The sequence below is a fragment of the Pelmatolapia mariae genome, linkage group LG10_11 (genome assembly GCF_036321145.2).
Source record: "Pelmatolapia mariae isolate MD_Pm_ZW linkage group LG10_11, Pm_UMD_F_2, whole genome shotgun sequence".
NCBI classification, from domain to species: domain Eukaryota; kingdom Metazoa; phylum Chordata; class Actinopteri; order Cichliformes; family Cichlidae; genus Pelmatolapia; species Pelmatolapia mariae.
In genome coordinates, this window is record NC_086236.1 from 68,993,840 (window position 1) to 69,007,435 (window position 13,596).

Below are 13,596 nucleotides of genomic sequence, written 5' to 3' on the forward strand. Positions count from 1 at the left end.
TATACAGCGGGATTCTCCAACTTTCACCGCTACACATCTGGATTCTGGGACACCGTGCAGTGCCGCAGGGTCAGCCGTGCCACAGTGCAACATTTACGACCCAAAGATTGGAAAATCCTCAGCAAGTCCCTCCCATCGCTCAACACCATTGTCTGTGTGAGGGAACGACGGTATTACAAGATGAAATACTTAGACAACCTGTGTGAATTCCCCAACCTGACGAGTCTTGGGGTACGAAACGCCACCTGGGGCGAGCCGTTACTGTTGCAGTGTCAGAGTAAGCAACTAGCAGAGCGGCTGACTCACCTCAGCGTCTGCAACATTCAGATGTCCTGCGACGACACTGTGGCGTTCATCAACAGCGTGTCACGCTTGGTCAACCTGCAGTACTTGCTGTTCCACCAGCAGGGCTTGTGGAGTGAAGGGCGTGGGAGGATGAGGCCAGTGCCCTCTTACGTCTTTCACAACCTGATGCTAAGCCTGAAAAAACTCAAACACTTATCCTGGGGAATGATAGGGGAGGCACTAGTGTCGCTGCCCGACGACTACTTCTACCCACTGGACCCAGAAAACCCAGGTAAGCCAGTCTCCTGATTATATTTTACACTTGCATGCATCAGAAGCAATACAGTCACTTTTTACACCTTTGGCAAGAGCTTTTCATCAAAAAGAAAAAGTTTTCTTTACATTATGCCTCAATATTGGAACAACATCCATCATATTGAAGTCAGTTGAGCTGCACACATGCTGCACGGTCACACAGTCTGCTGTGTAGTACTGTATGACTATGCTAAACTTACCTGAGAGAAACAAAAGGTTTTACTAACCACCTCTTCTTTTTTTGTCCTGTAGGAGAGTACAGCGGCCCAGAACTGATCTCTCTGGAGTTGGTTCAGTGCCATCTGCGGTCCTGGCCCAATAATCTACAACAGCTGGAATCACTCTCAATCATTGGTGAACCAAAACATTCATTTAATGTTTGTATTGTGTGTGCAGCAAGCAAAAATGGAGGAAAAAGAAATGTTCTGTTTATCTCTTTTAAAAGCTTGCATCTTTTTTATTGTTCTTTCAAATAAGCTGTGTGAAGCTCCAGGCCAAAACTTTTTTCTGAAACTCTTTCTGTCCTGTCATTACAGAAGGGAGTTTTCACGACTTTTATAAGACAGACTTTCCATCCCAGGTGACCAGTCTGACCCTGCGAACATTCATGTACACAGGCCATGTGAACTCCATTGCATCTAAACTCAAGCGAGTTGAGCACCTCGACATAGATCAGAGCCTTTACTACACCGGTAGTCTCTGCAAACTGCTTCCTACACTGTTTCCTCAACTCAAGACTCTCAGGATACGGTATGCCCAGCAGATTTTTATTTTTAGTACTATTACAAAGTAAAAGTTCCATTTGATGGTTTGTGTGACCTTCAGCATCAAATCGTCTCACTTTTGAGAAACTGACATCATTTACATTTTGCTGCAAATGAAGCTTTTTTCTGTCTTGATTTCTTAAGTACAACTGAAACACTACAGAAAATCTTGTCAACAATTTCCCATCATGGGTCTATCGTTGCCAACACGCAACTAGAGCTGACGTTTTTTCCTGTCTTGTCTTCTGTAGATTCCACCGTGAGGAACCAAAAAGAGACCTGCTGTTCCTCAACAAGCTGCGACACCTGGAGCGACTGGAGCTGATCAAGAGACAGACATACATTCTTATAAGTGACGAAAACAAAACTTGGCCGAGTCCATCTTTGGAGGGACTGATCAAGGAGCTGCGGGAGATCTCCAGGAACAGGTTCAGCATCATGACCACGATGCCCGAAAGGGACGTTTTTCGAGAATGTGACTGCATTTGGGAAAGAGAGGAAACACGATTCTAATCCTGAGCAGTGCAAAGTGAACAATACAGAAAAATGATGTTATTACACAGTTTTTTTTCTCCAGTGCCTCAGGATACTAATTGATATGGACTTTCATGTAGATGCAGCAGGTACTCAGTTCAGTAATGGTTACCATGAGGAACCATAGCAGCTTTAAACATCTGTATCACCCCAAGGACTCGCAATGGGTGCAACGCTACCTTTAAAATAAACGAAGGTCAAAGAAAGAAGCTGCTGCTTTGTTGCTGCAGAGAAATTTTACACATGGATAAAATGATGTGATGCGATGTGAAATATTCCAGTGTTATTTCTGAATGCATTGCTACAAGCATGTTACAATGTTACATGTTACAATGAGAAATTCTCTGGTTGTGTGAGAATTTATAATTTTTTTGTTTTGTTTTTTGATCAAATAAAAACTAGTTTTATAAAGAACTGCATTATTGTTTTTCACTTTATTTCAGTTTAAATTTAGTTTATAATTTCATGTAACAATTTGCAAATCAAAATACAAACCTTAAAGTCACTGTATAGAAAGCTTCACTCCTAAGAAAGACATTATCAGTGTGACGCTCACGTCTAACTGTGGAAAAATGTTCACATTATTTCAGTTCAATTTTTTGCGGCAAATCACAACAAGAGTCACCTCAAGACAGTAATACAGAGGAACCCAAACAATCACAAGGATGCCCATGAGCAAGCACTTAACTTAGCCACAGGGGGAAGGAAAAACTCCCTCTTAACATGAAGAAACCTCTGGCAGAACTAGGCTCTGGAAGCGGCAGCCACCTGCCGTGACTGGTTGGGGGTGAGGGCAGGGGGATAACATGTGGAAGAGAGCCAGAGATAAGCAATAAGGCAGAGTGGTGTGTAAACACACATTGAGTGAAAAAGGGTGAGAGAAGGTGAAAGACTGCATCATGGGAAGCCCCCAGCAGCCGAAGTCTATTGCAGCATGACCGAGGGAGGATTTAGAGAAAGAAGCAAATGTGTTGAACCCTGTGAAGCCTGAACCATGAAATCATTGCAAGAAAATTCAAACTTTTTGAAACTGGCTTGTTTATTCAAATGTTTATTAAACCTTCTGATAAGTAAATAGGAAAACATCACATTTGCTACATCTGGCTTACGTGTGTAGTTAATTGCTTAAAAATGTATTGTAAAAAGAAAAATCCCACTGATGATGTAGAAGTCTCAAAACCTCGGAGCTACAGGGCTAAAGGACGACAGACAGTCACGGTTTATTTTTCCAGGTTCTCCCAAGTTTCTCTTCCACACGGTCGAGGAAAGCACTGTACGCTTCTCTTCTTCGTTTGTGTCTCTGTGAATGAAGAGAAGAAGCGATAATAAAGATGGATCACCCTCTAAACTTTTGCAAGAAATAAAATCTTTCATACATTTGATCAACTTTGACACAGCGTTTTTGTGAATGTAACATGAGAAATAAAAATAGTTTAATCAAGAAAAAAGATTCAACATGAAATTATAAATTCCCCCAACACAATATGTTTAGACACTTTATCAAAAGGAAAATTACATATTATTATCAAATCATTATTTTCATGCATCTATGTGTAACTGGTGCTTTAATGTTATTGTTGGTCAAGCCACTATTTATCTAGATCAGGTGTCTCAAACTTGCGGCCCAGGGGCCACTTGCGGCCCACGTCACCCCTACTTGCAGCCCGTATATTGATATGAAGAAATATAATATGATTTGGCCCTTGAAGTTACTTTTCTTGTTGAGGAGGATTTGTTTGTTTTTGAGTTCAATGTTAAAATAAGTTCTTTAAAAAGCAAAAAATAATTTAATACAAAGGCAATATGAGCAGAGAGCACAAACATGTTGAGGAATTGGCTGTCTTAGTTCAGTGAGAGAAGTATTTATAAAGAAAACAAGTTTTACTAGAAGTCAAAAACTACTGTGTACACGTATGTCTGCATTTTTGTTTTGTTAAATAAGAACAAAACTAAACCAGAAGCGCTCCCACGTGTCTGGCCAGCAAGAGAGTACCAATTTGCTTGTTTGGTAGTTCAATGAAAGGCTTCAGTTAGTTAAAAGTTAGGAAAAAAATTGCATTCCCGTTTGCAGTTTTGTCTTGTTATACAATATTTGAAATAAAAATAAACAAAACACCACATTTTAGTAAATATTTGTGGGTGTTTTCTTGTTTGTTTGTGCTGCTTGAACACTAAAGTGTCCTTCACATGAGATGACAGTGCCCACAGATCATTTAAGTTTGAGACCCCTGATTGAGTTTAAACTTCTCCTGCAGAGGGCTGTAATCTAAAACAAACAGTGTATTTTCATACTTTGTTGCACTCACATGGCCTTTAAGTCTTCCCACAGAACATAATCTGTGTAATGATTACATGATTTTAGTTTGTTTTTTAGACAACAGCCCCCCTGAGACTTAATAAAATTAGCTACTTTACAGAACTAAAATCGAGAAACTCTACTGACAGTGTAGGAAGCTGATTTTGGAGGCCAGGGCAGTGGAGGGAGAAAGAGTTGGGCATCCCATTTTGGCTCTGCAGGTTTATAGGTATCCATCCGTGTCTTGGTGTCTCTGAAACTAAAATCTGTCTCAGAGCTGATCTTCACTAGAAGAGAAATAATATTAATCAAGAGAAAAGAGGCTTTTGATCTTGTCACAAATCCTTTTGTTTCACTTAATGTTGCTGCCTAAATAGAAAAGCAAGATAAAGCTGCAAATCAAACTCAAGAAAACTACTCACAAGTGTCCAAATGCTTTAATTTTAACTTCAAGTTGCCAGGATCTCTCTCATGTGCAGCTATCATATCTGGAAGCTCCTCATCAAGCTGAAATCAGTGATTTAAAGCAAAAAGTCCAATGATCATGTTAATGTTTTGTCTATATTGTCCTCTTGTGTTTAAACCAGATATTGTGCTCTAAAACACACTGTATTGTCTGCAGTTTACATGTGTCTGTGTTTCAAAAAGGTACTAAATCCATGGACTGTTTGGGGACACTTACTGGTCTGAAGTTGTGAGGTTTGGGGTTCTTGTACGTCCCAGAATGATACTTTCCAATCTTCACAAACATCAGTTCAGTCTCCAGAGCATCAGGAGGCCTATATGAAGTGATGAACTTCGGAGGTTCTTTTCTCTTGGGACTCGAGGACAGAGAATTTGGTAGAAATGTTCTATATCTCCTCTTCATTTCTTTGGGCTGAGGTGCAACTATCTTTATATTTTTCTTTCTTTCCCTTATTTCTGAAGTACACAGACTGCTGTACAGTTTCACTGAGAAATCTGGTGGCCCGATGCTCTGCACATCACACTTCCTGTCTGTGTTTCTAAGCCTAAAATATTTGCTTCTTGCAAAGGAGAGATCTTGACTCGCAGCAAATTGTGTTTGTCTTTCAAAAGAAACTGAGGACAATAGCTGTAACAACTCGGTTGGAATCATTTTGATTTGCTGATGTCCAAATAATAATGGAGGTGCTTACCCTTAATTTCAGGAAGACTTCTCATTACGGACCTAAAATATGAATCCTCAGAGTTTGAATGTAATGTCCTTGTACCGGTTGTGCAGATGTCCAGAACCCAGTTTTAGCCTAAGAAGAAGGAAACAGAAAGGCTAACTGCAGACACATAAAACAAGCTGCTTGGTAACCAGTGCCCTTAGCCTTCTTAACAAAAAGAACAAAGAGTGGGCTGAGCTCAGCAGGACATTCAACAAAACAGAAAACAGGAACTTGGCAACGCTGCAAACAATGTGGCCTCTGGATTACAGAGACCATGGCACCCTGCAGTCCATTTTATTTGTTTTCTATAATGCAGTAAACCTTCAGTTTTACATTGTCAAATACATTATTTTAAAGTCAAATTCAACTTTGTCAATTTTGTAAAATGTAGAGGACATACACAGGCTCAAAGTGTCCTTTCCCCCAACCAACTGTGTGCAACTAAATAAATAAGTTTAATTGAAAAATAAAGTAAAGCAGAGAGCTATGAAATTATGAGATATGATTAATTAAGTATCAAGCATAATATGAATTGCATGAGATATATTAACACCCATGTACAATTATTATTATATATATAATTAAAGTGCCCGAAATCTGAAGGATGGACTTGTGGATCCCAAATTCAAGATACATCTAAATGCTCTTTGTTATGGGGTTAATTACTGGTCTGAGTTAGCTACCTGATCCTGTGGAATAAATTTGTCTATTCTAGTTTATACAGACACACTGTGGAGGTTTAATTGCTGTAGTTTTGTATAAATTTAAGCTTGTATATAATTTGGACCTGATCAGTTATGTCTAAAGCCCCTGTATCTCACAGCCTTTTAATCATTATAATCTTATTAAAATTGTTTTGTTTTGTTTTGTTTTTTGTTTTGTTTTGGGGTTTTTCCCCCGCCTGTCCCGTTTGGTTCTTTTGCCATCAGAATTATTGTCTAAAGGCAAAGAAAGATGCCCAACGGATTTACTTTACCAAATGGACCATCCCGGCCTTGCCGTATTGGTCTATTTGATTCAACTTTGCTTTTATTGTTTATTTTATTTTATTCAGACATGACTGGGGGAAAGAAAAGGGAGAAAGAAAGAGGGAAAGAAAAACAGCGGGGAAGAGGAATGGTGATAAAGGGCAAAAAAAACAAAAAAACAAAAACCAACAAAACAAACAGACAAAAAATACATATATCAATCACCTGGATCACCTGTTGAGAAAGAAAAAAGAGAAAACAAGCAAAAAAAAAGAGCAATATAATAAACAACATCATCGCGATGATCTATGTGAATATAACAGTAAATACTAAATATTGAATATTATTGTGCCACATGTTGGATCGACAGCGCACAGTGTGCTTTGAGGTAGGAGCCAAAAAGGGTGTAGTTTGTGTCTGTGAGCACCCGTTTGTACACCTGTGTGCATGAGCGCGCTTGTATTTAAAAGGTTCCTTCATGTAATGATCTGCTAGAGGGTGTGGGGAGCCATAGCCCCGTCCTCCTGGGCATGAAGCAGGTATGGAGGAGATCAAGACTCCAGACATCCAGAGGCCCCCAGAACACAAGAGACCAAGGAAGACCAACGGAGGGGCAACCGTGCCAATCTCCCGGAAAGAGCTGAGGAGAGCCCCAGATGAGGGGTCGCTCAGCAGACGCAGAGCAGAAGCCAGGAGGGAGTTGCAGTGACGTGCCCGTGAGCTCCGCCGGCAGCCAGCTGTGACCGAGCTCCAGGCCGAGAGGCCGAGGGCACCCCACCCCCAGGCTCCAGGCCCCGACAAGCAGCCACCAGGAGTGAGCCGGTGGGTACCTGGACGCCCATCCCCGGACACAAAGAACCACCAATGCACCGATGTCTGAGGGCGTCTGCCACTGGCAGGGGGAGTGGTGGGGGAGATAGGCCTCCATACCATGGAGGGCCTGAGATGTCCCTCGAGAGGTGGCGTCTGATGCCCGACCTGACATATAGACACAGACAAACAGGCACACACAGATACAAACATCCATTCCCACCCCCATGCTCTCATATGCAATTACTCAGCACTCACCCAACGTGGAGACAGACATAAATAGACACTGTACACACAATCACACTCCCCAAGCGTACTCTATACCCCAGGTCTATCTTATTAAAACTGTTAAGTAAGACCTTGTCAAATAAACCAAAAGAGTGCAGACAACGTCCAGTAAAGGTGCATGAAAACCAAGAGTACTTGATTGCAGATTATTATTATTTATTATTACTTTAAGCTCACTTCAACTAACCAGGAATTAAAAATCACATTATTTTACAATTTAAAACTGTTACTATACAAAGATTTTAAAGCATAGATCTTCTTATATTTCTCAAAAAGTCCTACCACAAATAATTGTGTGTGATATCTGAGTGACCACTAGATGGCAGCAGATATTGTGATCCTGCAGCTGCCAGCAGAGAACAGCTGAGTTCACAAGTATGACATGCTTTTTCATCCTTCTATCAGGAGCAAACTCTTAATTCCTATCTTTCATTTCCTGTCCTGAAGTACTAAAGTTCATCATCAGAAAAACCCAGAGATGTGAACACAAACCAATGTGGTATAAACCGTTCAGATGGCTTAGAGCACATACAGAGTTAGAGGAAAGCCAGGATGTGACAAACAGTGATGCATCTTCCAGATTCAAGGTGCAGTCAGTCTGTTAGAGAATACTGCTTGAAAGTTTACAGCTGCTACACAGCAGATTTTTACTGACTGAACCACACAGTGGAAAGGAAGCCCACTCTTTTTCCTTCATGCCAGACGTTTTGTTTATTAGAACCAGGACACCAGACTTCCCAAAGTGACCACATCTCACTACATAAAAATAATATTAGATTAAATTATTGCTTTCATTTTTGTTGTTTTTTCTTTATTCAAAAGGTTTTGAATACAATTCTTATCAAAATGTCTGTTTCTTTATTATTATTATTATTATTATTATTATTATTATTATTATTATTATTATTATTATTATTTTGTTGTTGTTATTACAATTCATGTTTAATCTTTCAATATTTATTTGACCAAAAAGTGAAAATAAGTGTAATTAAGGATCTTTTTCGAGGACTGAAGGAAAATCTATAGATTTCACTAAGATAAAATAAAAATGTTTAAAAAAAATTAGTTTGTCATCTTGGTTTGCCTCTTCTAACACATTAAATCTTTACCTGATGATTACCCTCCAAATCTGAATAAGTAAAATGACTAAGACTAACAGCGAACTAATAACAACTGAACTGAAAAAAGCAAATCCAAATCCATCCAAAAACATCTAAAACTAAAGCAAATGTTTTTTAAAAAAAAATAATTAATTTAAAAATAAATGGAAATTTCATACTACTGTGTAATAATAGTGGTACGAGATAAGAAAAAAACTAAAACAAAAATCTACTTTTGTGGCTCTAAAATATTTGAAAACTTACTCCAACATATATGTTTATAACTTTAAACCGAAAACCTGAAAGATTTTTTTACCATATTTCAAAATTAACTCATCATAACAAAAAAATAATCATTTTATTTTATTTTCACAATAACTAAAAAAAGAAAAAATAACATCTGTTGTGTTTTAGAAGAGGCTGACAGTAAGTAGAAGCGATCCTGTCTTGTAAACACTGATCTGTATGCAGCACCACAGTTGTTGCAGCAGTCACTTTGTTTGTAGCTACTTGGACAGCTGACATCAGACAGCAAAGGCAACAGGAAACCTGAGCTGAGACCAAACAGCGCCTGTGAAGGACCTGACCTCACTGAGCCTGTAAAATCAGGAGCTGCCACCTTCAGAGGCTCCGGTCGACCTCCAGGCCCTCGGTCCTGTTTCTGAACAGCCCGACCACTGAACCGAGTAACATTTCACCTGTCAGGTAATCAGGAGTTCCAAAGAAACACAGGATCCGGTGGTCAGACATGACACCCTTTATCTCCAAGTCACTCAGACAATATGGCTTTGTTGTTTTAACACCAAGAGAAGATGTAGCACAGATAAATTCAGAGAGAGAAGCCTGCAGATGACAGATGTGTAATTGCTTTTAAGGAAAATACTGATGTAACAAGGAGTTTCTCATGTTCCCATCCCAACATCTGACTAAGTTTCAGGGCCTCCATCTGTTTTTACGCTTGTTCGAGCACTGCAGCTGAAGCAGGAGTTTAAGGTTACATTGCTGCTTGTCCCATAAGATCAGTCTCTCTTCCCTCCTTTTCTTCTTTGTGTTTATCTTTGTTCACATAGAATAATAGGGTGAGGAGTGTGTTAATGTGGAGGCAAATCAGTGAATAAAAAACGTCAAATTAAATACAATCAGTCAGAAAATTAGAAAAGGTTTGAATTTATGAATGATAATGTGGAGGTCGAAAGGAGCAAAATCTGGTCCTTTTAAGGTTTTATAATTTCACTAGTAAAATCCTGTATTTATGGCCATGTAATGTTTGTTTATCAGTTCAAAAGGTGGGCTCACACACACACACACACAAAAATATATAAATATCTTGTTTTATAGCATTTTAGGCTCCTATGTCAACTGGTCTTAACTTACAGCATGTTTGTCCATGATGGGATTTAGGATTTTGGTTAGCTGGATCAGAGACTACACAAATATAGTTTGCATTGTTTTTGGGCGGTGTTGATTGCTCTGCCTTGGTCGGGGAATGCGACGGGAGGTTGGATGTCGGGAGCTGAAGCAGGAATAGCTTGTGTCATCGTGACGCAGCTGCTCCAAGGTCGCATCTGTCCCTCACAAAGCAGCTCCCTTTGTAGCATGAACAATTACAGCAGATCTATTATTATACAAGGCTTTGCAAATATTCATGAACCACGTGGACAATCTGTGTATTGAATCTGCAGTGTGTTCTTTTTTCTTTAATGTGATCTTTTTTTGGTTTTGTCTATAATATCTGGCTCTTTGATTTCAGTTTTCTGCTTTTGTTTGTAAAATGCATTTTTACAGGCACCACATAAAAAGTTACTATCATGTACACTGTTGTTTGACAAGCTAACACTGTAAAAGAGGAAATTTAGACTTTTTACCCAAATGTTTTGTTAATTATAGCTCTGCTTGGCTCTGACCGATTATTTTTTACTGATTCTTAGATTCAGATTCAAAGGCGCATTTCGAGAAGGTGAATGTAAGCCTTTGACTTGCACATCTTTTTTCCAGCATATTAGTGCATTGTACCAACAGGGTGACTAATAGGACTCTTTACCTCTGAGATCTTCTTCTAACACAAGTAATGAACACTTGTTAGTCAGGACACAAGCTCACGAATCATGATTTGGACACTGTTTTCCAAATCTTTTCCACAGGAGATCAACACAGGCAGCAGGGTGGTCCATCACCAGTATGCTCGGCCCTAAGTCAGCAGCCTCGCCCTCACCCGGGCTGTAAATCGGAGCACAGACTTACAAACTTACCTCTTCCTTTTTACTCTGTCTTATTTCACTAACTCCTGATGTTGTGCTGTTTATGACTAACTATATTTGTCTCATATTTGTTCATATGTTTTTCCCATCAGTGGTGAATGTTACAGTAATTATTTAGTTTACCTGCATAGTGTATATCACATTTCTCAAAGGGACACTGCAGTGCAGCCATTTTTGCATTATTACTGATTGTAATGAGAGAAAATTGGACACAATTAGCTTGTATGATTAGCTTAAGCTATTAGGCAATTATGCCAATTTTCCTTTCAGTTTTTTCTTGCCTGGATGTAATTTGGCAGTTACACAATCAAACATATCATGCAAGTATATATGTATGCTTGACACTGATACAGGTTTTCCCTACCTGATTGAGTTGAGGCAAATTTGCTTCAAACTCTGTAAAAAGAAAAAAAAAACGAGCCAAAGACCATAAAGTTCATTGTAATTAAAAGCCAAAAAGCCAAAGTGAGAAAAAACCCCACTATCATTATAACAGTCACGAACAACCTTGGTTTCTGTATTGAGGTTTAATCGCTGGTTGTGTAAGAAGGAAAGTAAGTGGGTTTTTACCTAATGGCTTTTCCAGGCTTTTACCATGTTGATGGTCCAGGAGATTTATGAGGGAGGGCTTATGTCCTCCAAACAGACGAGCGTCTCAACAAGACAGTCGGGCAGCTTCATGTTGCTCAGGGGGAAGAGAGGAGGAGGTGTGGCCCACAACCTGCTTAGCTGTTAGGTATCCACTGCTTCTGGTTGGCTCTGCTAGTTTACTTATAATTAATCACAACCCTTTGTCTTCCTGCTCTTAGTGAGACTTTACAGTTTATTTAAACTGGAAATAACCTTCCTGCTGATACTTGAATTTTAAAAATGTGAGACTACAGCAGTCCTGCAGATGTATAATAACTTAGTTTAACAGCTTAAACTGCTTTTAGAAAGGAAAGTAGGAACTGAAACAAACAGTTTTGTTTGATTAATAATTTGTCTAACTCTTCAAGCTGATATATCAATCATTTGGTGGGAATAATTTGTAAGATTGTAATCTTAACCTTTCTAAATTAGGGTGGATAAACAACACATTTCTAGATGTCCTTCATCAGCTTTATAGAAGAAAGAACTGCAGCATCGCTTCTCTTCTTGAGGCTCTTAAATGTAAAAAAAACTCCAACACAAATCCCCCCACACTTTCTTTCCCTGTTTCTTATATTATGTCTTCTTTGTATATTTTGTTTTGAGAGCCATCCATTTTTTAACAACTAGAATTGAGCTATCTTCCTCTTTTTCATATTTTCCCCTGAACAGATCAGTTTCAGGTCTTTTAACAGAGCAAACAGCTTCTCAGCTCCTGCCGGCAAAACAATATCTGAGGCACACAGCTGCAGTAAAAGCATGAGAATGGAAACAAGCGGCTTGGAAAAAAGATGTTAATGTGATATCTGGTTTATACAAAATCCCACTATTTGGCGAGGATCAGTTCCCTGAAAATTCGAGCACGGAGGCCATCTGTTTTAGCAGTTTGGAGTTGTGACTAATGAAATACCACTGACTGGCCAGTAATAAACCTCTCGTGATTAGTCCTTTGGCCCTTTTCTCCCCATTTAGAAAGACAAGAAAAAAATGTGGTGCAGACAGTTTTACAAGCTTGAGCTGACTGAGATTACTGATTTTTAACATGCATTTCCCTTCAAATAAAAATATGAAAGAAGCAAAAACAAGTTGCATTTCATTTGCTGTCTTTGTTAATTTTCCATCGTAAATTGTTGCAGAAAAAAATGCAAAAGTTTCTGACCCTCAAAACATCCTGGGGAAGGATTCCATCTCTGAATAACAGCAGTTAGACTGATGAAGGTTTGCCTTTAAAACTTACCCAAGGAAATATATATATTGTTGGATTTTCCTAACATTTGTTAGTTAAAATAAGTTAATATCTAGTTAGTTAGTTGAAATAATTCAGACTTGTGACATTTTAAATTTAAAGGTAGGTAAAATTAGTATAAAAATTACTTTTAGCTGAAATTCTCAGTGGATAGTCTGATGAATTCTTGATAACTTGTTATACTTTGATAGCTTTTCTCTTGGCCTTCATTAAGCTCAATGAGAAAACTGTATTGTTAGATTTTATTTGAACCGCCTTATTGTCTACAACCCTTTCTTATCTCTGAATCACTTAGAAACATTGATAGGTTTTGCTCCTCTGGATTTATCCACTTGAGGGTGCCCAGGGTTTTTCCAGAACCTGGTGGAACAGTGTCCTCCTGTTTTGTGCCTTGGTCATTGAATGATGTTCAAACCAGAGATAAATATTTTTGTGTTGTTTGTCTTCTGTACAGTATTCACTGCTGTTCCCGAGCTGCACTTCATCAGCTCAATTATTGGAAATAATCAATTGTTTTGGTTTTGAAGAAAACCATTATGTGACAATGCATCAGTTTTGAGTTGCAGCACGATTCCGATTAATTTGGATCTTTCAGCATCTGAAACAACTCTTTTCCCATTCGTGCGGATATGTGCAGAGGTTTGGGTTGTCAGTAGGTTTGCTCCTCCTAACACACTGTAGCAGTGCAGCGTGCAGCAGTTTGAGGTCAGCCGCTGCAGTCCAGCATCTCGATCAGCTTCTTCTTCTTTCAGCCTGAAGCACCTCCGGATTTCCTGCTGGTCCGTTCGTTTTTGGCCTGAAAGCCGAGAGAGAGAGAGAGAGAGAGGGGGGAAAGAGAGAGAGTTCTTTTGGCACAACAACGGGGCCAATCGCGCTGAGCGCTCGCGCTGTTTGGTGGCAGAGTCGCGTGCTGGACACTGAGGGACG

The 13,596-nt window shown here is 39.3% G+C and overlaps 1 protein-coding gene across 1 annotated transcript; it reads right to left on the bottom strand.

Moving 5' to 3' along the window:
* Positions 1 to 3,111: 3,111 nt before the first annotated feature.
* si:dkey-30e9.6 (uncharacterized protein LOC564083 homolog) lies at positions 3,112 to 5,062 on the bottom strand. Its single transcript, XM_063484919.1, has 4 exons — positions 4,877 to 5,062; positions 4,613 to 4,701; positions 4,342 to 4,471; positions 3,112 to 3,198 (listed from the first exon to the last, which is right to left on the bottom strand). Exons 1-4 carry the CDS (start codon positions 5,060 to 5,062, stop codon positions 3,112 to 3,114), a joined length of 492 nt encoding a protein of 163 aa, XP_063340989.1.
* Between the last annotated feature and the right edge of the window lie 8,534 nt (positions 5,063 to 13,596).

What these genes read in the sequence shown, in the direction of transcription:
- si:dkey-30e9.6 (XM_063484919.1), bottom strand. Translation starts at nt 5,062, where the DNA reads ATGAAGAGGAGATATAGAACATTTCTACCAAATTCTCTGTCCTCGAGT. An exon ending in AACCTCACAACTTCAGACCA is followed by an intron (nt 4,702 to 4,876) that starts GTAAGTGTCCCC and finishes CACTGATTTCAG; the next exon opens with CTTGATGAGGAGCTTCCAGA. An exon ending in CAAAATCAGCTTCCTACACT is followed by an intron (nt 3,199 to 4,341) that starts GTCAGTAGAGTT and finishes CTTCATTCACAG; the next exon opens with AGACACAAACGAAGAAGAGA.